The sequence below is a fragment of the Protopterus annectens genome, chromosome 9.part0 (genome assembly GCF_019279795.1).
Source record: "Protopterus annectens isolate FY-2018-M chromosome 9.part0, PAN1.0, whole genome shotgun sequence".
Lineage (NCBI taxonomy): Eukaryota > Metazoa > Chordata > Ceratodontiformes > Protopteridae > Protopterus > Protopterus annectens.
In genome coordinates, this window is record NC_056743.1 from 289,224,692 (window position 1) to 289,250,443 (window position 25,752).

General features: G+C 38.2%; 1 protein-coding gene across 2 annotated transcripts in view; it reads left to right on the plus strand.

The window, feature by feature from the left end:
- Window positions 1–25,752, plus strand: part of OTOG (otogelin) — a 2,079,396-nt gene that overhangs the window by 207,165 nt on the left and 1,846,479 nt on the right. For both annotated transcript variants that reach the window (XM_044082876.1, XM_044082877.1), the window contains exons 5-6: window positions 1,670–1,768; window positions 5,672–5,826. In XM_044082876.1, the coding sequence (XP_043938811.1) occupies window positions 1,670–1,768; window positions 5,672–5,826 (254 nt within the window). The remainder of the gene's footprint in view (window positions 1–1,669; window positions 1,769–5,671; window positions 5,827–25,752) is intronic.

A 25,752-nucleotide genomic window follows, 5' to 3' on the forward strand; every position in this document is an offset into this window, starting at 1 on the left:
CATCGCATATCGCCTATTCAGAGGCGACCTCTGTCCAACATACAAAGCTATGTCAAACCCAGAGCTGTTGGACATGCTCCACGTAAAGAAATCCCAATCCCTCCGAGCTACACGCTCTAGGGACCTAAACCTTGTCATCACAATAAACAGAACATGCTGGAGGGATAGATTCCTGTCCCAGAGTCTTCCCATACACTGGAACAAACTACATATCTAAATCAAACAAAGCTCCTCATTTACACTCTTCAAGAAAAATCTTGATGATTGAATGGGAAATAGGAAATTCACCCCAGGGATCACCTCTGTGCTCTGCTCGACAGGGGCACAGGAAAATAATTTTCTTTGGTGGCGAAAGCCAGGGTACCTTTTTAGCTAGGCTTATATAGGCCTTAGAACCAATAGCCTGGTACCTACCTATACACCTATGAGCCTATGATGGATACATCTGGTGGAATGTGACAAGGAAGAACAGCATGCTCACTCAGTCTAAACTCGAATGGCGAACTGTTCTTGGACATCTATGTTAGTCAAGCAATTTCCATCACAGACAGCATGTTCAAACAAAGTGCTGCTCATTAACGGACTTGGTAGGAAAACACCTTTGGTCAAAGGTCAACAACTGACTTTGCGTTGTGTAATCAGACTTGAGGCTGCACATTTTGGACACTCAGATCAGGAGAGGTGCTGAGCAATTAACTGATTTATTATTTTCTTAATTATTTTATATGCTGTATTTTGGAACAGGACAATAAGTCACTTCAATGCTATGTCTAGTGAATTTTGTCCCATCTAAGGGTTAAACACTCAGGCTTGGTGTTAGGGAAATGACCTAATATGAGCTCAAGGGCCTTCACTTTTGTCATTTGCTTGCTTGAGTGAATGTGCTAGCATTTGCCAAAGGTGTTTTGAGACATTAGAACCTTGGGACTGACGCAGCTTTTATATTTTTCCTGGACTAGTTGGTTTTCATTATTTTTGCACCAGGAAGGGCACGTATGCTTGACTGCCCAGTCTCACAGGAACAATGCTACAGCACATCCTTTGCTGCGGTGAAATACATTTCTGCAGCAGCATTCTCCCTCTGATCCTTTCTATGAATGTAACGTTATCCTAGACTGTTCAGTTCATTGCTTTCTTGGAAACTTTCTGGTTATTTGGTGTCATTTCCAAGAAGTGAGTTGCCAAAGTCTTAGACAGCTGCTTTGATTTTGTGTTTGGTCATTGGCCTTGTGTATTCTTTTGACTGTCCAACAAAATCCTTCAATATGTGCTACAAAATAACACATTTCAGTACAGGATGTTCTTTGCTTTTGAAAGGATAATGAGGTTCAGCATGTTAGCTGACTCAAAAAGGAAATCTAATTTATGTCATATTTTGTCTGCTTTTTGTGCTTGTTTGTGCATGTGTTTGTGACAGTGTGTGTTTGTGTGTGTGTGTGTGTGTGTGTGTGTGTGTGTGTGTGTGTGTGTGTGTGTGTGTGTGTGTGTGTGTGTGTGTGTGCATGTGCGTGTGTGCGCGTGCATACATTTAAGCAATATTGACAGAGGTTTTGGGTATAACCAGAAATCAGATACTTGTACAACCTCATATTTTAAAGGTCTGCTGTATGTCTGTGTTTATTGTATGTTTATCTGATACTGACAAGAGCTGTGTTTTAATATAAAACAGGTACCTGTACCACATCATGTCTTAATGGTGGAGCCTGTGTACATCTAGGACACTGCAACTGCAGCCAGTTTAGAGCAACAGGATCAAGGTGTCAAACAGGTATGCTTCTCGGTCTTTACACAGTTTTAACATCAGAGCTGAATGCAATGTGCAATTGCAAAATGTTTGAAATAGTTAAATAACAGGTGGAATCTGTATTTATTAAACTAGTATCCCTCACCAGATTGTATCATCTAGCAAGCAATATTAATTTTAGTCACTAATTCTGATCGTTAATTTTGTATCAAATCCTGAAACATTGTCTGATTTGTGGAGACTTGGTTCTAGAATGTAGTACTGGAAAACACAGTTTTCTCTTTTGCTTTGACAGGTTTATATAAAAGCATACATATCATTATAAACACAAGGTCCAGCTTGACATTTGTTAATCAGTAAGACTGGGATATACTGATGCTCATTTCATTCATAAATATTTCCTTGGGGCTCTTCTGATCAAAAGAAATGTTTGAAATTGAACATGATGGAAGTAGAAATTGCAGTTCAGTGGCTGTAAAGTCAATTTTCCATATGATTCAATAGTTCTTACAGCACTGGCATCCTTTTATAAATGAATGCTTATGTAGCCCTCTGATACCCCTGTCTTACAAAGTGATACATTACATGGGACAACTTTCAGAGCATATGCTTCCAGTAGCATTGTGCCTTTTGTATACAGCTGTATACAACAGACATAATGCCTTTATAGGCCAGTCATAGGGCAGTTTGTTCTTCATCAATATACTTGAGAAGCATGCAGTCTTTTGCATACGCACACACACACACAGACACACACACACACACACACACACACACACACACACACACACACACACACACACACACACACACACACACACACACACACACACACACACACACATATATATGTGTGTGTGTGTGTGTGTGTGTGTGTGTGTGTGTGTGTGTGTCCTCTTCTAAATCTTGAAAGCTCATAATCTTGAAATTCAAAATAGTGAGTCCAAAATCTTGAAAGTTCAAAATACTGAAAACTCAAAATACTGAATTTCATAATATCAAAATAAAAAAAACAGCACACCAACACTTACAATATTCCAGCACAACTACATAACAAAACATATTACTCCTCTCCAACTATAAGCAGGGGGGCAAGCCCCCCTGCATCCCCCATACCACCTGTTACTTAAATATATCAACTCCAAGATTCCACTCCACAGAGGAAAATGGCAAACATACCATTATGTGCTTCATGACTGCCTGTTGTAACCTTAGTCATGTTCCCTTTTAATTTGCTATACAACAACATAACTCATCTTAGTGTAGTAAAGTGCAATCTCGGAATTGATATATTTAAGTAGCAGGTGGTGGGGGGCACAGCCTCCCACATGGGGGATACAGGGGGGCTCCCCCCCCTGGTAATAGTTGGAGTAAACTAATATGTTTTGTCTATTGTTTCTGTCTGTACTTCTGGTGGAGTATAGTAAGTGTTATTATACCATGATCCCCCCAAAACGTGCACGCTGATTGGCCAGCGTGCCCGTTGTAAATCGAGTTATACTAATGGAAAAAGGTCCGGTCGCCCGGACTTTTTTCCATTAGTATAACTCGTTTTAAACATGTTCGCTATGTTAAATGGGTTTAACATAGCAAGGCAGCTTTAAAATAAGCAACGGAGATCTCCGTTGCTTATTTTAAAGCTGTCTGGCTATGTTAAATCCATTTAACATAGCGAGACAGTGTTTAAAAACGAGAAAGCAAGATCTCCGTTGCTTTTTATAGCTATGTTAAATGAGTTTAACATAGCGAGACAGTTTTAAAATAAGCAACGGAGATGTCTGTTGCTTATTTTAAACTGTCTCGCCATGTTAAACTCATTTAACATAGCGAACACTAAAAAAGCAACGGAGATCTTGCTTTCTCCGTTGCTTGCTCAGTTTGATGTACCGCGGAGGCGCGAAGTACACCAGACCTGCCGCGGATGCCAGACATCTGCGGAAGGGCAGTAAACAGGCATTATACTATGCCATTATTTAAGAAAAATAATAGTAATAGTTTCTTTTCTTAAATAATGTCATGGTATAATAGCAATAACCCACTTCTGGGGACCAAACCACGCCAACCGTGGGTAAATTTAGCATTACCCACACCCAGGCGTGGGTTATTGCTATAGTATATTGTAGTTTTTTCAATATTATGAAATTCGGTATTTTGAGTTTTCAGTATTTTGAACTTTCAAGATTTTGGACTCAGTATTTTGAATTTCGAGATTATGAACTTTCAAGATTTAGAAGTGGACCCATATATGTGTATATATATATATATATATATATATATATATATATATATATATATATATATATATATATATAGGTAACCAAGACTATAAACATGACCACATAGGATATAGCACAATAGTGAAATAATGATGAATGATTTTGTATCAACATCTGTATATGTAACCTAGTGGCAAACAGAACTATTTCTGCTTCCTGTACAACATTTGCAGTATTTAGGTACTACTGATCAATCATTCATTCATTTATTCATTCATCATTCCCTATCACCTGGTTAATAATATTCATCTTTTTCTCCTACATTTCTTCTCTGTCTAATCTATTTTATTACAACTTTTCTATCATCCTTCCCTTCCTCTTCTTTTCAACTTGTGGAGCTCTGTTTAAGGTTTTTTTACTTATGTTATATTCCTGTTACTTATTTTATCTCTGTAACATTAAATATTTTATGTTATATGTTATTTATTTTTAAAATCTATATGTTATCTATAGAGCTTTTGTCCCCAGGTTTCCACTGGAAATGATCTTTTAACCTAGACTGACTGCCTCTTTAAAATCAAATGTCAACTAAATAAATACATTTTAAATGCAGTTCAATGTCATAAGGAGCCAGCTACACACAAACAGACACAGATCACACTCACCTACTGTCATTTTAATAGGTTTACCAGTTTAGCAGCACCATGTTTCTGGGATATTGGAGGAAACTGACACATGCAGCAAAAACCTACTTGGTCATTGTAGGGCATGAAGACTCTGTACAGAGGAAAGCTCAGCAAATAACTGAACTACATAACTAAGTGCTATGAAGCAGCAATGCTAACAGCTGCACATTTGAGCTGTTAACTAGTGAGCACTGTATCAGTATGTGGCATTTTGTACCTGGGGTCTGGGTGTCACATCAGCGGTGACCATCTCCTACAAGGCAGTGTTCATACTATATGTTGTTTATCACTAGTAATCACGTTTCATAAATTTACAGTAAGCTGTCTTTATGTCTAAGAACTGCGGTGGTGGTGCTGCGGTAGCGTTGTCACCTCACAGTTAGACGTTGCATGTTCGATTCTTAGTTAGAGTGTTTTCTGTGTGTCAACATGCGTGAATGGGCATTCCTTTGTTGAAGGTTGTGCGTTAGGCCCAGCAAGCCAGCACGTAAAAATCTACTGCCAATCATTAGCGGACTGGAGTTCCGCTGTGGTGACCCCTAACCGGGAAAAGCCGAAAGACAGTTTGTCTTTATGTCTAAGAAGGTACTGCATGAGACAGGCTCATAAATCAATGACTCTTTTTTAGGAAACCTACTATCTTACTTTATGATTGCCCATTTGTTGCTGTAAAAGCACTTGTAATATTATGGTTGTTATACTGCTGAAGTGATGCTGTTAGATGAAAAAGAAAATCATTTGGAGCTCAGTATATAACAGACAATAAATTGTTTCCTTGTCTTTATTCGCTTTCTATTAGAATATCTATAAAGCAATGGGGCATTAGCAAACACAAATCTTTTGTAGTATAAAATAAGTGGAAAACTGAAATACAGAAAAATTTATTATATTAAGTATTGTGCCTTATAAAATGGTTATACAAATTGTCAATTTAATTATCATTTCTCTCCAAAGCTATCTTAATTATTGCCTTTGACTTCACGTTATGTTAAAGACATTGCTTTTAAAACTCTTTCTTCTTCTAGTGCCAAACACGGGCTATGAAAGAGATATGATTTGCCGTACATGGGGCCAGTACAGTTTTGAAACCTTCGATGGGCTTTACTATTACTTTCCTGGAAAGTACACATACACTCTTGTAAAAGATTGTGACCCTTCTGAAACTAGCTTTTTAATACAGGTAAGACTTAAATTTTTTAAAATGAGAACAATAGGGCTTCTGTTTTTTTGAAATCTAATGCATATGGAATTAAAAACATGAATGTCTCAGCTTTGCAGAAGAAGAGAATATATTATATTCCCAAGACTAAAGACATTTGTATTCTCGGAAAAGCCTGTCTACAAAATTGTATCATCTTTCTTTAAATACAGATTATCTGTAATCCCCTAATTAAAATTGTAGTGTCACATTTTTCTCGGTACTGAAGAACTGTAGCTGATTTTAATGGTGCATCTTTATTATGTCTGCGTTATTTAAAGATATGGAGGGGAAGGTAAATACTAACCACTATGAATCATGTCATAATTTTAGCATGTATTAAACACTATGTTTATTTAAGAAGGTACTGTTTCATATTTAGTAGCATACATCGTTAAATGTACTTTTACAAGTAATGAAGTCGTCTGTATTTATCAGTCAGAGATTATGGTTTTGCACATTAACAATCTCCTGTAAAACTATAATGCAGCACACCTGCCCCTGAGATGCAGCTTCCTCTAGGGGGTTCTGTTGTTATATATTCATTTATTTATATTTTTACTGGTTAGTGCATAATCAGTATTGACCAATTTCAGGCTCAGCCCTGGTGAAATACAAAACTTTTCACAAACAAAAAATATAAACATGTAAGCTATAAGAGTCATTCAGACTAATAATTTTGTAAAGCTATAACAGAGTAGTCCAGACTAATTATATAGGAAAAAGTGTGTGTGTGTGTGCGTGTGTGTGTATAGTCTTGTGAACAAGAAAAATGTAATGTATAATCAAGCAGTATGTAATGTACAATATATATATATATTAGTTTCTTCTTCTTCTTCTTCTTTCGGCTTTTCCCAGTTAGGGGTCGCCACAGCGGATCACCTTGTCCATTCATGATTGGCAGTGGAGTTTTACAGTGTCGAGTTGCCAGTCTGGAACCCAACCTTCCACAGAAGGCACACACAGACAAACACACACACACACACACACACACACACACACACACACACACACACACACACACACACACACACACACACACACTCACACCTAGGGCCAATTTAGAGTGTCCAATCCACCTACAGCATGTTTTTGGGATGTGGGAGGAAACCGGAGCACCCGGAGGAAACCCACGCAACCACAGGGAGGACATGCAGACTCCGCACAGAAGGCACCCCAGCCGAGGATCAAACCAGAGAACCTCTTGCTGTGAGACAGCAACGCTAACCATATATATTAGTTTCTAAAGTTTCTAAATTGTTGAAGCAGGAGTTTTTGACTAGGAAGAAGTGTTTTTGCTTGCATTTTTAATGTGGAATAAGTCTTGATACCTTAATGTCAATGCTTGCCAAAGAGTAGGTGCATGAAAGGAGAAAGCATGTGCAATGATGTAGGGTTTGATTTTAGGGGTAAGGAGAGTTGGTGTGGCTCGTGAGGAGTGCCTCAGGTTGCAAGAGGCATTTTTTTCATGACATCTAGCTGAAAAAATTCTCCTCATACAACCTGAATCATATATGGGCCCTACACTGTATCTCTAATATGTTTTTGTATTAATGATGTACTTCTCATCTGACCAGATTTTAGAGGGAGACTGCTAATGTATTCTCAAAGCTTTGCTCCATCCCCACTAAAACTGGAAAGTATTTTGAGAAGTTAATAGGGGCATTTTTAAAATGCTTATGCTAATTTGGCATGTTTTCTCTAATCATCCTTTGCTTTGTCTATAATTCCTGAGATCAGTCTTGAGAAGTATACATGTACTTTACCAGGTAAATGTATATTACCCAAACAACTCTTACTTTTCTCAGTATCTGCTAAGATAGGTCTGATCAAAAAAAAAAAAAGAAAAAACTTCTGCCAAAGATTTAGCTGATTTTATTCATTTGTAAGACTATTTGGTGACTTAATTGGTAAATTAGAATGTTAGCAGAGAACTCTAATTCACTAATATTTTCATATTTCAAAATTAATTTCATGCTGTTAGTGTAGAGGTGACATAAAAATAAAACAGGATAAGCGAGTTTTTTAACAGAAGGTTAAAAAAAGGCATTTCCTAGCAGAAAATAAGTTCTTGTACTATGGAGTTGTGTACTCTTCTGTTTCAATTAATATGGTCATCCATTTATACTTGTTATAGATCACAAATCATAGATAATCTATAAATATAGATTACAAATCATACTTAGCAATCTAAGCTTCAAATCATGTCTAGATTAGAAAGGGTCTGAAGCTACAGTCATACAGGAACTGAGGAAAATATGCCTTTAGTGCATTTAATTATGTACCAACATTTCTCACATTAGCAAAAATTCTGAAATAAGAAAAAAAAGATGTGTTGTGTTGCAGTTTAAGATATTGTTCAAAGAAACGTGACACACATTATATATCAATCTATCCATCATATGTGTCAGTTTAAATTTACAGTTCACATTTTTAATACTAACTCAGTCTCCAGATTATAATTTTGTCCTGAATAACACTTATCACACCCATAACTGCAAAATGCATTACTTAATCTAGCACTTGAGAGCCATCAGAGAAAATTAAGAACATAGTACTGATTATAGGCAAGGTAATGCTCCATGGTACTGATCATCACATAATATCACTTCTGCATAACTATATGTTATGCCAAACAATTGTGCCAGTTAAAGTTATAGTAGCAAAGAAAAGATGTTTCTACTCCCATGTTGTCCATTTTTTTAAATGAGCAAAGGATTCTAGAGTCAACTGCATTAAGGAGAATACTTATTCATAATCAGTCATAATTTCAGCAGATTTCCTGCATTAGAGCTAATTAGTCCCACCTGCTTCAAATGTGTTTGTAAGAATGCATAGATATGCAGAGATTTACAGACTCTGGAGTTCCAAATGTACTGCAAAGAGATATCGATCCTTTTCATAGTCATTAGTTCCACAGTTTTGCTAAATAGCATGGAAAGTAATCCTTTTGTTTCTCAAACAAATGGACTCATTTAGAAATGTGTCAGTGTTATGAGAAAAATGTGAAGAATATAATAGCAAGAAATTCCATCTAAATCATAAATTCTTGATACTGTAGATGACAGCATGCCAGTGTTAGACTTCTGCAGAACTTTGTAAAAACATGTTTTAAAACTAATAACTCTGCTGTTTAAAAAGTTAGTTATGTCCAGCACATAATGATGTGAAATTCACTGAAACAAAGGCCAACTACATGAAAACAAGGTATGCTTATTCATTAAAATAGTCAAGAGCTAATATAAGGAGGTCATGTTATTACCGTCAAAATAAATAGACTTACGAACAAGTACAAAAATTTGTCAGTTGTGAGAAAATGACCTAATCCTACCTTTGTACCATTGGATTTCAGTGGCCTTGTATGCAAAGAAGTAAGTGTGATTTTAGATAAGCTGACGTCAGAAAGCTAGAAAGCCACCAACTTATTCAAATGCTGCATTAATCATGAGTGAATGTTTTTAGTTTGGGTGTAACATTCTCTGAGCTGTAAATGTGGACATGTAATTGTTGACAGTTTGGAATGTGTATGTTAGTATATTAAACTGCAGTTGAACTATCTAAAATACAGTTATGAGTTTTTTTTAATTTGACCTCGGCAAAGAGGAGAAACCACTGCTCCTGAGAAGCAAAACATGGACAGGTAAAAAATGCTCATATTTTTGTACTTTTTTCAAGTAAAAGAACAATGTTATATTTTACAAGGGAGGCACAGAGCTGCACATGTCCCTGTACAAATGCTTTGCTTTTTCATTTCATTGTTAGGGATATAATACATTTATTAGTGGGTTCAATATTAGTGTCCATAATGTACTGACATTAACAACATTAACAACATTTTATCACTGAAAGCTAAGCTTCTGAAATTCAGTTTTGCACAGTTAAAGATCAGTGAACAAAAGTTAGATTTGCCTGAACACATTTTTGTATCCCTTCACATAAATTTTCTGTTTATTAAAGAAAAGTTTTGACATGGGCTAGGATTCAGAAACACATATGGTACTGCACAGTCCTGTCTCTAGCAAGACAGCTCAGTGCTTTATGCCAGTGTAATTCAAAGACCATTGTAGTGCTACAGTGATAAGCTCCAGTCCATAGTGCTACCATAGTCTTACAGGTGAAGGCCATGTGTAAATGCAGCATTTCAAGGGATGTGTTAATGCTAATTTACCATGCAGTCTGCCCTGGGATCAGAGTAATGAGGTAGAGTAACTCAAATATATATCCCATCTGCTATTTCGAGAACAAAGTGTAAAAAGTTATACTTATGTGTGTCTGCATATGTGTGTGAGCCTGCATATGTATATGCGTCTGCATATGTGTGTGTGTGTGTGTGTGTGTGTGTGTGTGTGTGTGTGTGTGTGTGTGTGTGTGCTTGTATGACTGTTGATGTGAGCACGCTGATATGTATGTCTATGCTTGTATATTTCAGCACAGCTGCATTGCATGTACTGGTAATGGTATTGGTAGCCTTGCAAGTTTACCTGTAGCTGTGTGCAGTACTCAATTCAGAGACATGATATGAGCTGCTTATTTGGTATTGGCCCATGCAGCTTTATCATATCTATTAATCACATTGAATTACCACTTTGGTATTTTGGCACTGTGTCTATTTTGTATTACAAATATGGTACTTTCTCTGCACAGCTTTCAGTTACTTTGCCTGTACATCTCCTCACTTTCATTTCTGCACTCATTCCTTACCCTGCTTCCTACTTCTTATTACCTCACTCTGTCACTATTAGTCTAGCTACCTCTGGCCTTTCTGCAAAGAGTCTGGGACTGTCTTCTCTCATACCCGTTCTTTTCTGAGTCTATATTATATTATGGAAAACTGAATTCGCCGAACTGCATCTACATGGGAAATGCAGTTCAGCAAACTGATAATAATGAAACCATGGTACAGTGAGGATTGGAAACTTTGCAATTTCCACACTGTAGTGCAATCTCAGAATTGGTGTATATATAATTGGGGGGGGGCAGCCCCCCCACAAGAGCAAATTTGCTGAACTGCATTTACAATGTAGATGCATTTCGGGGAATTCAGTTTTCGATAATATAATATAGACCCCTTTTTCTTAATTAACTCCCCAACCACTAATCACATGTGTCATTTGGTTCTGCACATCAAGAAATACTGCAGACCTACTTTATTAGAAAAGCCACACTGTGACTGTGATTGTGGCATGCAGAAATGCCTCATGCCGGAGTTTGATGACATCAGTAGATAACTTTCCCTATTCTCATAAAGCCCATTTTGACAGCTAACGCAAAAGGCATAACAGAAGAAAAGGCAAGAAACTAAAGACTCCAACATCTAAAATTTTGTTCAGAAAACTCCATGCCAACTGTTTTGTAATGCGATTTCATGACATTCACCTTAGTCTTGGTCTGACACCTCCTAGATATTTGCTAACATTTCCTTTTGAACCTCTTTTTGCTAACATTGCATACCTAAACCAAGCCATTCTAATAGGAAATGGCAAATTGTGTCACCTCTGTAATTGATTAAATGTGGACACTACACATATTTGTTACCTAAAGCATCAATTAAACTTTTATTTTAACCTCTACTGTTGTTGCTGTCCCCAGGATCTAAACTGGAGACAAAGAGGGATATTCTAAGATGAGTTCTTTATTACAACTGTTGTTTTGCCAAGCCCCTTACCCCACTAAGTTGTTTTCTTAACAGATAAGGCTATTACCACAGCTTGACTTCCAGAAAAAAAGCTTTCTAAAATGAATGATCATAATCAAACAAGCACATGAAAGAACACTTACAAATGGTTAAAACTTTATTTTAATAATATAACATGATATTTGGTTTTAATAAATGCATAAAAGCAACATTTAAAGCAAAGAAGCATCAAGATAATATCAGTACAGGAGAGGAATGTGATATATAAGAACTTGACCAAATAAATGATCAGCAATACTGCATGACAAATGAGAAAATAGCTTATTAAGGAATATTTTAGTCAGCTAGAACTAATACTGAAAACTGCCTTGACATTCAGGAATAAAATTGAATCTATATATTGGTTTGTTCTTTGTGTTCTCACTTACAGCTTTGGCATGATTGACTGCCCCCCCCCCCCCAAAAAAAAAAAAAAAACAAAGTGTTGGATGATGTTGACAGATGTGCCTCAAAAGTATAGAAAATAAAATGCAGCAGATTAAAACTGAGAAGCAATTTTATTAACCTCATGCTGTCTCTGCCCTTTCACTTTAAACTGAGAGCTTCTTTTTAAAAAAAATAAACAGGTGAAACACATTAAATAAGACCCTTCCAATAAATACTTAGGTTCATAGACACATGTATTTGTACATATACCTTTGCTTCAAATCTGACCTGAGAGAAAAATATTAAATTTAGTTTGCATGCATTATATTATTGACAAAACACTGCCAATGCAATTGTTTCAAGATTAATTTGTCAGAATCATTGCCAAAGTATCACTATAAACAGCTTCTAATAAAAAAAGCATATCTTGCACATAATTTTGCATGCTAGCAGCGCTAGCTTTATTAATGGATTGTCTTTAATAATGTGTTTGAGCTACGTCTTTATAAGGTTTTCTTTTCCAAAGAGAAGCATTGTGCAACCTAATATTTGGTTTGTTGTTAATAAATTGCTTCTGAGTTTCAGTATGCCATGTTACAGTAAGTCAGTGCACACACACACACACACACACACACACACACACACACACACACACATGCGTGTGTGTGTGTGTGTGTGTGTGTGTGTGTGTGTGTGTGCTCACGCGCGCGCGTATGTTTGTATGTATGATTTGTGTATCACTCCTCAACATGGCATAATTTCACATTGTATCTTCGCTAATTGTGTAGCTTCAGCTGAGATTGAATCTAAAGAAAGACCGTGGCTATTATTCAATATTTGACATGCATTAGTAGGAAAAAGTATCGAGAGTGCATTCTCCAAAAGTATGCACTTATGTGAGTTCCCTTTGTTTCGAGTCAGCTCATGACTCTGTTTTTCCATCTATCTGATAACATTTCAGTCATATAGACTCATGGGTTTACCTTCATATGTGCATGATGTACTTGGGCAATCCTACTAAGGTCGAAAGGAGGTTTCCAAAGTTGCACAATATCGAAAAAAAAACTGTCCAAATGTGCAATAAGTGAATTCACATTGGCATTTGCTCATTGCAGATTCAGCATTTTGGGTGCAGATTGCTCTATAGCAGGGATCGGGAAATGAACCCTTTCCTCATTGTAGTGCGATCTCGGAGTTAGCATATTAAAGTAGGGGGGTGCAATGGGGCTTGCCCCTCTGCATTACAATGTGTATTTGAAGTTTTAGTTAAAAAATCAGCAAATCTGCATTTCGTTATGCTGAGTTTTGAACTATGGTGACTTTCGAAGTTTAGATTTCGCGCTTTAGATTTGCACAAAAGCGCAATCATAATTGTGATTTCCACTTATTTAAAGATAAACCAGAGTCATGATATGCTACCAAGAAATGTCACAGCAAACTACCACAATTTTCTCCTTATTTTCAGGGTTAGTCTATACCTCCTGAATGACTTTTTTTTTGCTACGTTTCCTCTGTCTGTAGCAATCCCTTCTTCAATTGATCTTGAACCTAGTTCTTCTCAATGTGGTAGGTATCTCCAATAAACAAGAGTTAACCAGAGAAGGATGGTAGCCAGATATGCATGGAGGATTTTGTGTCCCTGCCTGTGGCCTGGAAAACATCTGTTGCTAGGAATCTGGAAACTTTGTATCGTAGCTTTAGAGTCTGGCTTAACCCTTCCAGACTGAGGCTGTCCATAGGTTCATAGGTGTGTTTTAGGCTAATGGCCCAGGGCCTTTACAAGCCTAGCCCATAGGATTACCCTGGCATTGTGCCACCCGACCTTAGCTCCCAGTGCCTCTGTCAAGTAAAGCCACTGGACTGATCCATGGGTGAGTTTTCTATTTCCTATCCACTCATCAAGATTTGTCTTGAAGAGGGCCAGTGAGGTGCTCTGCTTGACATGTATGAGAAGTCTATTCCATAGCATGGGCAGTCTCTGGGTTATGAACCTGTCCCTCCAGCATGTTCTGTTGATTGTGGTAAAGAGATTGAGGTCTCTGGAGTGTGTGGTGCAGTGGTATTGGGATTTGTTTAGATGTAGCATTTCTAACAGAGCTGGGTCAGACAAGGCTTTGTAAGTCAAGCAGAGATCACCTCTAAGTAGGCGATATGAGACAGAGAATAGTTGGAGTTTTTTTGTCTGTACATATAAGACAAATGTTTAAGACCTAAGATCCTCTTTGTGAGGTACTTTTGTGACCTTTCCAGTTGTTGCAGATGTTTAGTGAGGTACATGCTAAATGGGGCATTGTACTCAATGATTGGCCTAATGAGGGAAGAGTAGAGGGAGACAATGACCTTTTTCTTCTTGGATGCAAAATCCTTAGTAATGAGATGTGCCACATAGAGAGGTTGCTGTCAACCTGTGTTCCCAGATCTCTTGTAATGCCTTCTGTGTTCAGTGGACTACCATTGATGCGGTAATTCATGGGAACTGGGTTTTTCCCAAAGGGGATGCCAACACATTTTTGACACTGAGCTTAAGGCCATGGTTCTGACACCAGTCGATGGTCTCAGTGAGGGCTTTCTGTAGGATGTCAACATCACTTGGGGAGTTAATAATAGCTCCAACTTGCAATTGTCTGTGAACTTTGTCAGCCAGAGTCCCTTCGTGTTGGCCTGGAATTCAGAGAATTAGATACCAAACAGGAGAGGACCCAGGACCGAACCCTGTGGGACTCGACTCGTGACTGGTCAGCAGCCTGACTTGGAGTCAGCTACTTTCCCACTATGGGTTCTACCTGTGAGGCAGTTTGCAACCCACCTAGTGATATAGGGGTTGATGCCTAGCTTAATGAGTTTTTATATGATTCCTGAGTGGGGAATAGTATCAAAGGCCTTGGCCAGATCAAGGTAGGCTGTATGAACCACCTTGCCTTCATCCACAGCTCTGGTGACTGACTCAAAGAAGTTGACCAAGTTCAGCAGGCATGATCTACCCTTCACAAAACCAAACTGTGTGGGATCCAGAGTTTGGAGATTCCCTATATCCTTATTTATTAGGTCCATGATGATGCGTTCCACAGCTTTGCATGTCAGACTCGTTAGGCTAATGGGGCGATAGTTCTCAGGGTCTGTAGTTGCTCCTCCTTTGTGGACAGGGATGACTGTAGCAGTGCACCATTTGGTACGGACAAAACCTGAGGTGAGCCTGTGATTGAACAGGGCACACAGGTGAGGTGCCAGTTTACACTGTATAGTTCATGTAGAACACAGCCAGGTATATTGTCAGGTCCCATAGAAGCTGTATTCGTGGCACTGGACAGTGCTGTAGTGCTGTTTTAACCTGTTCAGCAGTAGTACTGGTTGTCTGGCAATCTACTGGTATTGTGACTGGTCCCTTGGGAAGGGGAGAGGGATAAAGTTGGCACTGAATCTGTTGGGCAGTATATTGGCAATATCTGTTGGCTCGGTATAGGAGGCACCATTGTGCAGTAGCTCAAAGCAAATCTGGGTTTTGCTGTAGAGATTCTTTACATAACTATAGAAGGCCTTGTGGTTTTCTTTACAATTTGCTGCAATTCTGTTTTCATAGCTAGCTTTAGAGGATTTGATGAGGGATCTCAACTTTTTGTTGAGGCTGACAAGGGAGTTTTTTCAGTCTTGGGACTTTACCTTATTTCACATCAGTTTCCTCCTTCTGTGGTAGTTTGTTTATGGCAGGCGACCACCAGATTGGCTTCCTTTCTTTGGAGGAGAGCGTCTTGGTTCTGTTGGGTATGGTGAGATCCATTTGTGTACGTGTTCGTACAGTGCATTGGTGTATGATTTGGCAGTAATGCAACTGATTTCCATTTACATGGGTGCTGTGAAGTTAGCCACCTCTGTTTTTAGGAGCCCAAAGTTAGCTTTGGAAAAATTTTTCATGGTGGTTACCTTTACGGGGATGGAGGGTGGGAGGGATGTGGATTTCCAAAGTGATTAATTTGTGGTTGGATCTAACCAGGGAGGCAACAGTCGCAAATGTTAGTAATGATCAGGTCAAGGATGTTGCTACCTCTAGTGGGGATAAGAACAAGCTGGTTCAGGGCATTGGAATTAATGAATTCCAGGAAACATTGGGCAAGTGTATTGGTACATGAATAGTTTACCCGGTTAATGGAGGGGTAGTTGAAGTTGCCCAGTATGAGAGTGTTAGGTTGGACCCTAATATTCTTCAGGGTGCTTAGGAATGTGGAGTGTGAGTCTTGGTACATAGTTAGAGACCTATAGCAGGCTATGACCTGAATTGCTGTCTTACCCAATGTTAGTTGCACCTGAAGTATCTCAGATGAGTTATGTTGGACTACTAGTCTGGAGGTGTGCATATCCTTTATGAACATGGAAACACCACCACCTTTGGAGCTTTGATCCAGGTTCTGGGGCCAAAAGGTATGGAATGAGTTATAGGCTGGTAGTGCAGGGGTGCTTTCTGCAGCCTTGAACCAGGTCTCTGTTATGGCACAAATGTTGATGTTCTCATTTTAAGGAGTGCTTCAAGTGAGTGCATTTTGAGATTTAGATGTCTAGCATTGAGCAGCATGACCCTCAGATTGCATTTGTTTGTAGCTGTTACGGTGGTAATTTGGTATTTGGAACACCACCTAAAAAAGGCACTATAGGGTTGACAAGAGTCTTGGCCAGTATCTGGAAGCCCAGGGGTGACAGATGCAGGCCATCTCTGGCAAAGCATTGAGGTCCGTCAGTCATGTTATCCCAGGCAGACAGATACTGGATCCCCTTATAATGACACAGGAAACGTGGCCAGTTGTTGAAATCAATCATTTTCTGCTTGTACTGTGGTATCATTCTGGGTGATGGTAGGACGCTGCTCAGGACTAGGGTCATACCCATCTGGGCTACATAATCCAAGAGTTCCTCCATGTCTCTTTTCATGTAGTCCAGGGAGGTACATCTCAGGTCATTCACACCAACATGTACAATGACAGAGTCACAGAGACATATTTGTACCTGTTGTTGAGGGACCTGAGTACGTGCATTATATGGTGGATCCTGGCGCTTGACAGGCAGCTAACTGATACTTTCTTCTTATTCAGCCTAGTAAGTGGGACATCAGTGTGCCTCACTATCGAGTCACCTATGACTAGTGTGTTGGGCATGCTGTTTTGCCTTAGGGGCTTTGGTTGACTGGCACACTGTTTAGGAGAATTATGTGTCATGTATCCTGTGGTAGTGGTGCTGCGGTAGCGTTGTCACCTCACAGCAAGATGTTGTCCCATTCGATTCTCAGCTAGAGCATCTTCTGTGTGGAGGCATGCGTGAATGAGTGTGCCTTCGTTGAAGGTTGTGCATCAGGGCTGGTAACTCGGCATGTAAAAATCTACTACCAAACATTAGCGGACCGGAGTTCCGCTATGGTGACCCCCTAACCGGGATAAGCCGAAAGACACAACAACACGTGTATCATGATTAGTGTTGTGTTGTGATGGTTGAGTGCATTTCTTTCTTGGAGGTCTCTGCTGTTTGGGTACATTTTTATTGAGAGCCTCCGTGAAGGTGAATGGGTGGTTTGTGTTTTTATGTGAAGGCAATGCTGGTGTGCATTCTGGAGTGCTATGTGTTCCATGTGGTGTTGTGCAAATGTTGACCTTCTCCTCTTGACCAGGTATTCCGGTCTTGGCTGGAGAGTGCATGGCTTCCAGTTTGGATATATAAGTACATCTCTCACAAGTCTGAGTGTTGGGAGGTAAGAGGAGAGGGTTGCTGGTGTACATGAGGCATTTGCTACATTGCCTCAGGATGCCCAAGTTCACCAGCTTAATAGGAGAGTGCACAGAGAACTGATCTTTAGACGTGCCTGGAAGGGTGGGCATTAATAAGTACTGGAGCTGTTTCCTTGTAGAACGTTTAGTGCTGGTAGCACTTTTGTGTGCTGCAATAATTGCTATAAGAAGTCTGATAAAGTGCTAGACTAATAAGCTAGTAAAAGTGCAGGAGAGGAGAGAACTAGTAGATCTAAGGGAAAAATTGAAGAGCAGACTTTTGCACCGCTCAGAAGCTTACAAGCAGTCCTGGATACAGCAAACCTGTATCTGGACTAGTCTAGTTACAGGGAAGGTGGGAAACAAGCACAAATGCAGGCTTTTAAACCAGAAAGCTAAAAGATTGAAAAACTGCCCAAATGGCCAATAAACTACAATTTCTATGCCAGAAACCACTACTCTTGTGGTAGATAGGCTACCTAGTGCTTACCACTCCCATTGATAAGCTAGAAGGCTTCCCTCCAACACAGAAAGTCTTGGTTGCCTCAGAAGCTTACATACAGTCCTGGATACAGCAAACCTGTATCTGGATTAGTCTAGTTACAGGAAAGGCAGGAAAAGCGCAAACGTGGGCTTTTAAACCAGAAAGTTGAAAGAGATGGAGAAACTGCCCAAACGGCCAATATACTGCAATTTCCCTGATTCAGGATGGACCCTAATTATCCTCAAGTAAAGAAACTTCATGATACCACCTCCTGTAAACAGTCTATTTCATTTATGGCGTCAGCTATGAGAGCATATCACTGGGTGCCCTGACCTCATCCAGTGGTGGTGACATGAGCACCTGCATCACCATAGGACTTGCTATGCTTACCTGTCTGAGTATACACACTTCTGCACATGCTATGACAAGGGCTACCATCACTGGCATAGGAAGCCATAGCCCATGACTTTCAAAGTTCTGGAAATGGAGCAGCACTAGAGATTCAGGGAGCACCACACCCTTCCTCTAGGATTGTTAATCCATACAACACTCATTCCATCCTCACCTGACTTGCTGTTTAAGCACCTGAGACTACATTTATTATTGGATAATCTGGGTCACAGTCAGGGCTGCTTACCTTTGAGTCTCAGAGTCGGGTTCCTCCTGAGTTAATATTAAATCAGGATCCAATTACTTCATTACAATTGGTCAAAATTGTTACTTATCATGGACTGCATGTTACACTTGTTGGCATAGAGGGTCTTTGTTTATGCAAGACTTCTGCATGCTGTTTTGGGGAGTTTCTCCCCTCACCACGATTGGGCAGTAATTAGATCAGTATATAGTCAAGGTAGTGTGTGGGGATTGTACTCCCTGGAAGGTACGGTGAGTAATACAAGTGGCAGAGCATGTTGTGTTTGTGAACAGTTGTGATCAAGGAATTTTAGTTTTCACCAAGCATGCCTTAATCATTCATAGGGAAAGATATTCATACCATATTTGTTTTGGTAATAAGGAAACTAATAAGATAATTTAAAATTTCCTGAGAAGCTTGCAAAAAATAGAAATACATCTAGCATTCATGCTGCCCTTTTGTGGTATACAAACGTTTAACTATTCCTGGCTCATTTTGTATGCAGCACACCTCAGCTGAATATTTTTTGTTTTATAGGTTCAGTTAACGGTCTAGATAAAACGTACAGCTCATGCCAAATAATTCATTACTGATTTAAAGCTCTTTTAAAAACTTGCACAGATCTAATATGTTAATTTAATTTTATCAGTGAGAGTGATTGAACAAACAGGATGCATATCAGGAAACGTTACTGGTAGTGCAAGTTGCCGAACATACAAATATGCACTGAACTAAGTACTCGAACAAATTAAAATGGTCTGCTTGACTCCTGAGCAGCTGTTTATTTTGTGGTGCTTTGTGCAACCACTGAAAAGCAGTCACTGAAATTAATAAAAACTTCACTTGCAGTTCCAGTTAAAATGTTTTAAATTAGTGATTACATTTTAATTGGAGCTGCAGATGAAACTATGATTTCAAAATGAAGAAATACGTAAAGAAGCAAAAAATGTTTATACAGATCAGATGAATTTACTAGCACTGAAGCATGTTTCAGACAGAAAGAACTGTCAGGCATAGTCTGTATGAAAATATGAAACTTTGCTGAGTTGCTCAAAGCTAATAGTTACCCATGCTGCACATAATACTTTCAGGAAAAGAAATTAAACCCAGTATTGGTAATGAGGAGATTCGTTCCTCATCTATAATCAATCCATTCCCATTCAGTAAAAACCCACAGTACTGGCAGGATGACTGATCCTTTCAAAATCAAACATATATATTGTTTTTTTTTCTTTGTATAGACATTCTGTCATTCAGTATATGAAAAACGATGTAGTAGATATTGCATGCAAGGTTACTCTCCAAGTTAAAAGGCTGTGCTGACATGTATAATATGCAAAGATTTGCTCCTTTTTTTTTTACTTTTTCTTTGACCTTATGTAGGTGTTCATATTTCTGCCACAGGTGACCCTTCTTGGTCCTGGATGCCAAAAGCCACTTGCCCCTGGCCCTTTTCCACCATGTGTGCCTTAGCTGGACAGGAGATTGAGGCATCCCATTTTGTTGTGAGGACCACAACTGATGATATCTGGAACTGTGAAGCTAAATATGTCACAAAGTGGTATGCACAATGAGTCTGAAGTCATGGTACCTTGGAGCATTCACCTTGCTCCAAGGTACAGTTGTTTTTGGAGTAAATATGTAAAAGTAGTAGCTCCCCATCTTGCTGTAACTATATGGGATTCACACTTTATTTTTCATATTTGCACAACTAGAATTATGGATTTCTCATTTCACTAGGAAGCCAAGCATTGTCTCAGCCAGCCTTGTGCTTGTATATAGAGAGTAAATATTTCTCATATGGACCAGTACTTCGTGTGTTATTGGAGTTATAATATCATTTTCTATATGACTAAGCCAAGCCTGATAATGTAAGTTTGGGTCCCTGTTTGTCACTCCATTCTCTGTATATGTAAACTAAAAATCTTCTTTTGCATATTAATCTGTCCTTTCACTTGGCCAAATTAACCGACAGCAGTTAACCAATGCTAATTCCCTTCTCATAAGAAAGCTGCAAGCTGAAGTAAGAGTAAATGTGGAAACGGAATCTTTTTTAAATGAGTCTTAACTTTGTTAAATAATTTACTATTTTTACAATCTGTAACACCATAAATTAAAAAGAAATGTACTTTACTATTTTTCTCTCTCCTGCTAACAGATACTGTGTCAACTGTAAACATTTCATTTGAAAATTCAGGTTTTTAAAGTTAATTTGCCTTGCAAAAGCAGAACAAAATATCAACAAAATGTTTCAGTTTGTCTTTTTGAAAACGGTAAAGTATCATTATATAAGGCGAGTAAAGACCTTAACACTTTCGGAGCAGCAGTTTGCAACTTCAGTTTTCCATTAAAAGAAACGCAAAATGTGTGATAGCAAGGAAAGTAGTAGAAATGTAAAACTTTTTGTGGAAGAAAAACAACTTCATTTAAATTACAATACTTGTTTTAATCTTCTTTTGTGGTGTGCCCATTGCTACAAGTGAGCTTTCAGGCCATACAGCAGCAGCATAAGTAACTTTTATTTTTATAATATCAAGATGGTAGCGGTTTGTATATAAGCTTTTAATTCACAGTTTAGGATAGCTAACCTCTTGTTACACCCCATTTGTTCAGTATAGTTTGCTTACTTGTCTCTATACTTAAAGTTTAATTAAACAGTTGCTTGAGAAATACTTGTTATGTTTTGATATTATGGATGATGACAGATTTTTTAATATTCCTTCAAATAATGTTTTTAATATGGTTAATTGGATGCAGTTTTTGTGAAAGGCGAAGGGTTAATTGCTTGTGAAACTTAAGATATCTATGTGTTGTATAAAACAACAAAGTACCATGGACTTTGTAGTTGGCAGTAGCAATACATTTTTGACCTTCTGGGGACTAGTTTAAGAATAGGTGGTGAGCAAAGTCTTTCAGGTCTGACAAAACTGCATTATGAAATAGTTTTCCTCAAGCTGCTGCCCAGATTTAGAAAATCTCAAACTCACAAAGACGTAAAGGTCTGTCCGTGCAACACAGCTGCATTGCATTCACTGCCATCTGGGAGATCAGTAGTTCCTCTCTTTTGTGGTTGTCTCTTTCATTATCCTGCTGACACAATGCAATTCCATTTATACTGTCTTGTTTCTCTCTATAAATTTCTGTTTATGGCTAGGGTGGCTGACATTAGATACACAATAAAGACTGAGATGGTGGACAAATTATATATTGTGACTTCAGTATAGCCACACTTAATTCACAAAAAGTTAATTGCAGCATTTGTCAAACTCTGAGAAAGGTTACAGACATTAATATGACCCATATAATTGCCTGTTGGCTAATTATTTTAGTAAATGTTCAGTTACTGGGTCTGGAAATGTATTGCTTGCAACCCCATTTTAACAAAACTATATCTTGATGAGAAGTAATTACTTTCATATTACTTGTAAGGATTCAGTTTAAGTCAGTCTCTCATTAGTTACAAGGCAATCAGTAGATCACAAATATATGTGCGTGTATACAAGTGTGTGTGCGTGCATGCACACGTGTGTGCGTGTGTATGTGTGCACGTGTGCGTTGGTGCACATGTGTGTGCATGTTTGCAGTCATCTGCACGATGTATGCATTGGAAGATGCTATTCCATTCATCATGTTTTGACTGGAACTGTGAGACTCTGGTCATTAAATGAGTCAGTCTGAGTAGAATGCCATTTTAGAATGTCATTGCATGTACTAGGGGTCCTAGGAATCCTCAGCACAGAAGTACTTCTCCACCAAGAATGATTTGTATGTATATTTTTATATTATAGCCTGTCATTACCAGATATGTGGAGATACAGATTTACTGCAGATTATGTCAAAATAAAGTATTATAATCTAAAAACAGACAGAGAATATGAAAAAGACAGTAAGGGAAACTTTGAGGATGAAGTTTCCTGGGATGAAAACAAAGACTTAGAATTAAAGTAATATGGAAAAATTCTTATTCTGCCATGCAGACATTTAATAGTGCCACATCTCAAAGTCAAAGCCAAAATAAAGTCAAAGCCAAAGTAAACTTTATTGTAATTTAGGATTACACAAGTACAGCCTAAATGAAGTTTTGAGAATCCTCTCACCAGAGAATATATAGGAAGCAAGGATAACAACAACAGTATAACATTTCAATTTAAAAAATATATTTATCACAAGACATACAGAAGGATAAATAAAACCTATAATAACAGCAAAAATGCACAACCCCAGACAGTTATAAGAAGAATACTGTACATAGCAGCATGACAGAGTAGGACTGCACTTGTTAAGATTGCCCTCCTTTGTTCATCTGCATCACTTAAACAGCACACGGTTGCACATGAATAAGAAAATACATTGCGACATAAAAAAATAAAAGAGATATTGCACACTTTTCAGCTGAGCTACTTATTGTGAATGATTACTGACCGAATAATCGGTGGCTGGTATCAGAGTTTATAAGTCTTGTGTCCTAGTTTCATTTCTGGGTCCCCAATGCCAGCCTAGAAGGTCAGCATATATGTTTAACAAAAAAAAGTACATCACCTATAAAGTCACATAACTAGAGAGACTAAAATCACATTCAATATACATTGATGAATAAGGGATCATGGCAGAATGCCTTAGATACCTCTGATGAATTAACACATTTCAAAAAGGTGTCATCATTCAGACAAAAGAAATACATGGACAGTGGTCTAAAGGGTGTTTATTAATTAATATTTGTTAACTAGGAATGTCGTTATAAGAAATCTGATAATCACTTGAGTCTGAGAGAAAAATATCTCCAGTGAAGAGCACAAACAAAATAGAAAGTTGTAAGTACAGTAACACCAATGTTAACAGCAGCATTGAAGCACATGCCTAAGAGTGGCAGCTAATTTGAAGAGATGATATTTTGCCCATATTACAAGAAACAATACACAATAAGAGATTGTGTAACTAGTTTATAGTAGATATGCATTGTTAGGTAAAATGCATAATAAAAGTAAATACAAAAATAGTAAGCAAGAGAAAACAGTCTAATTAATAGAGAGAACAGACTAACTGGGATGTTTAAGCTTGACATTCACTGATGATTAAGCAAAATATCCTGTAATATTTATTTATGTATTTATTTATTTCCATTTGTTAACCAGGAAAGTCCATCTGAGCAGATTCCTTTTCAGTGGAGTCCTGGGTCGAAAATCTCAGTAGTTAATAGAAAAAATATATATTTACTATAAGTAGAAAACATTCTTAAAATAATTCAAATGTTGTTCTGATACTTAACTGAATCTATATGCGTTTAGGCAGTATGCTGCAAATCACAATTATGTTGTACAATATAGTATGGAATGTTCACTGGACCAGGCAGGAACAAGGGAAGGTATTGATAGCCAGATTAAATAATCCCACAGTTTAAATTATAATATGATCTGAAAATTATTTTATCAGAGACTTAAAAACTTGGCCTTTGTGATGGACCTTATGGACTATTATTCCTGATTTTTTCAGTGTAAGCAGGATGTAAGGAGTTGCCAAATTTATTCCCTGTTTTGGAAGGCACTGCTAGCTAACCTGCTAACAGATCATCAAAGTTAATGTGGAGTTTCTTGCTAAATGACATTTGGTTTTGGAACAGACTATCTAGAAGAGACAGAGAGAGCATGGGTAGCACCGCGTGAATGATGGAGCATATCTTTAGGGATTTAAAGGAAAACTCTGCCTTCGCCTACAGTTTTACTCAGCCTTTAGGTTCCTTTTCTCCCTACAATATGGTTCCAGCATTGTGTAGGTACCAGAAACCTGCTTGTGCTTTTTAAAACTTTTATTTCCTTGCAGTGGAGTCAAAGGAAGGGAAAGCCCACCTACTTTTTTTAAGCTCAACTTCTCACATACTTTGCAGAGGAGTTCACCTCCACCTAATTCACATTATCATAGACACAGTTCATAGGTTTATAGGTTCATAGGTTCATACTAGGCTATCTGCCCTAGGGCATTTATAAGCCTAGCCAGAATGTGTTTGGCTTTCGCCACCCATTTTAAATTTATTTTGCTATGCCCTTTTTCGAGGTTAGTATACTGTGCCTCTATCTAACAGTGACACAGAAGTGATACCCGGGGTAAACCTACGATCTCCCATCCACTCATCAAGATTAAATCTGTAGTTTACCCTGTCAGGTACTGCTGTCAATCTTAGATGGGCAGTTAATCCTGCTAATGTCAGGAACACAGCAGCTGATATAAAAAAAGACAGAAAGCCGTGGAACCGTTTTCCACTGTTTTTATTGCAGAGAGGAGGAAAACTTAACACTTCTCTTTCTTAGCAAAACAAAGCAATTAGATCAGTCAGGGGTTTAAAGACAATTGTCAACTCTTCTGACAAGTTCACATAAGCAGCAACACAGTACTGAAATGCTAAGCTTCAAATGCTGGCTATTTATACTAGTTTATCTGTTAAGATAACTTAAATGTAGTGTCAAAGATTTCTGTGACATTTAGAGAAAAGTCAGAAAATATTTTTTCTAGTAAAGTATCAATGCATTTACCATTTTCAAGTCCCACCCCCCAGGACAGAACTGCAGGAAGAGAAACAGGTGGCAACCCTATCAACTAGATGCACTGATACTGTTCATAAAAAGGTCTTTTATGCTTGTTTTTGTAAAATCCTCCCGGGGAGGGGTGCATATCTGGTACATGCAGATGCATTGTAAGTGATCCTACTGATTTTGAGTCAGTTGTTACATTGTTAGACTGCATGTTAGACTGCATGAGCATTTTATAGTCCACAAAGGAAATGTGATCATTGATGGCAACCATAACATACAGCTGCATTTACTTTAATATACATTTACTATGTGCCCTTGCATTAAAAATACTAAGAAAAAGAAATCAGAAGTACTTAATTGTGTTTAAATGCACACACACAGACATGCATGCATGCACACACACAGACACGCATGCGTATATATACACACACACACACACACACACACACACACACACACAC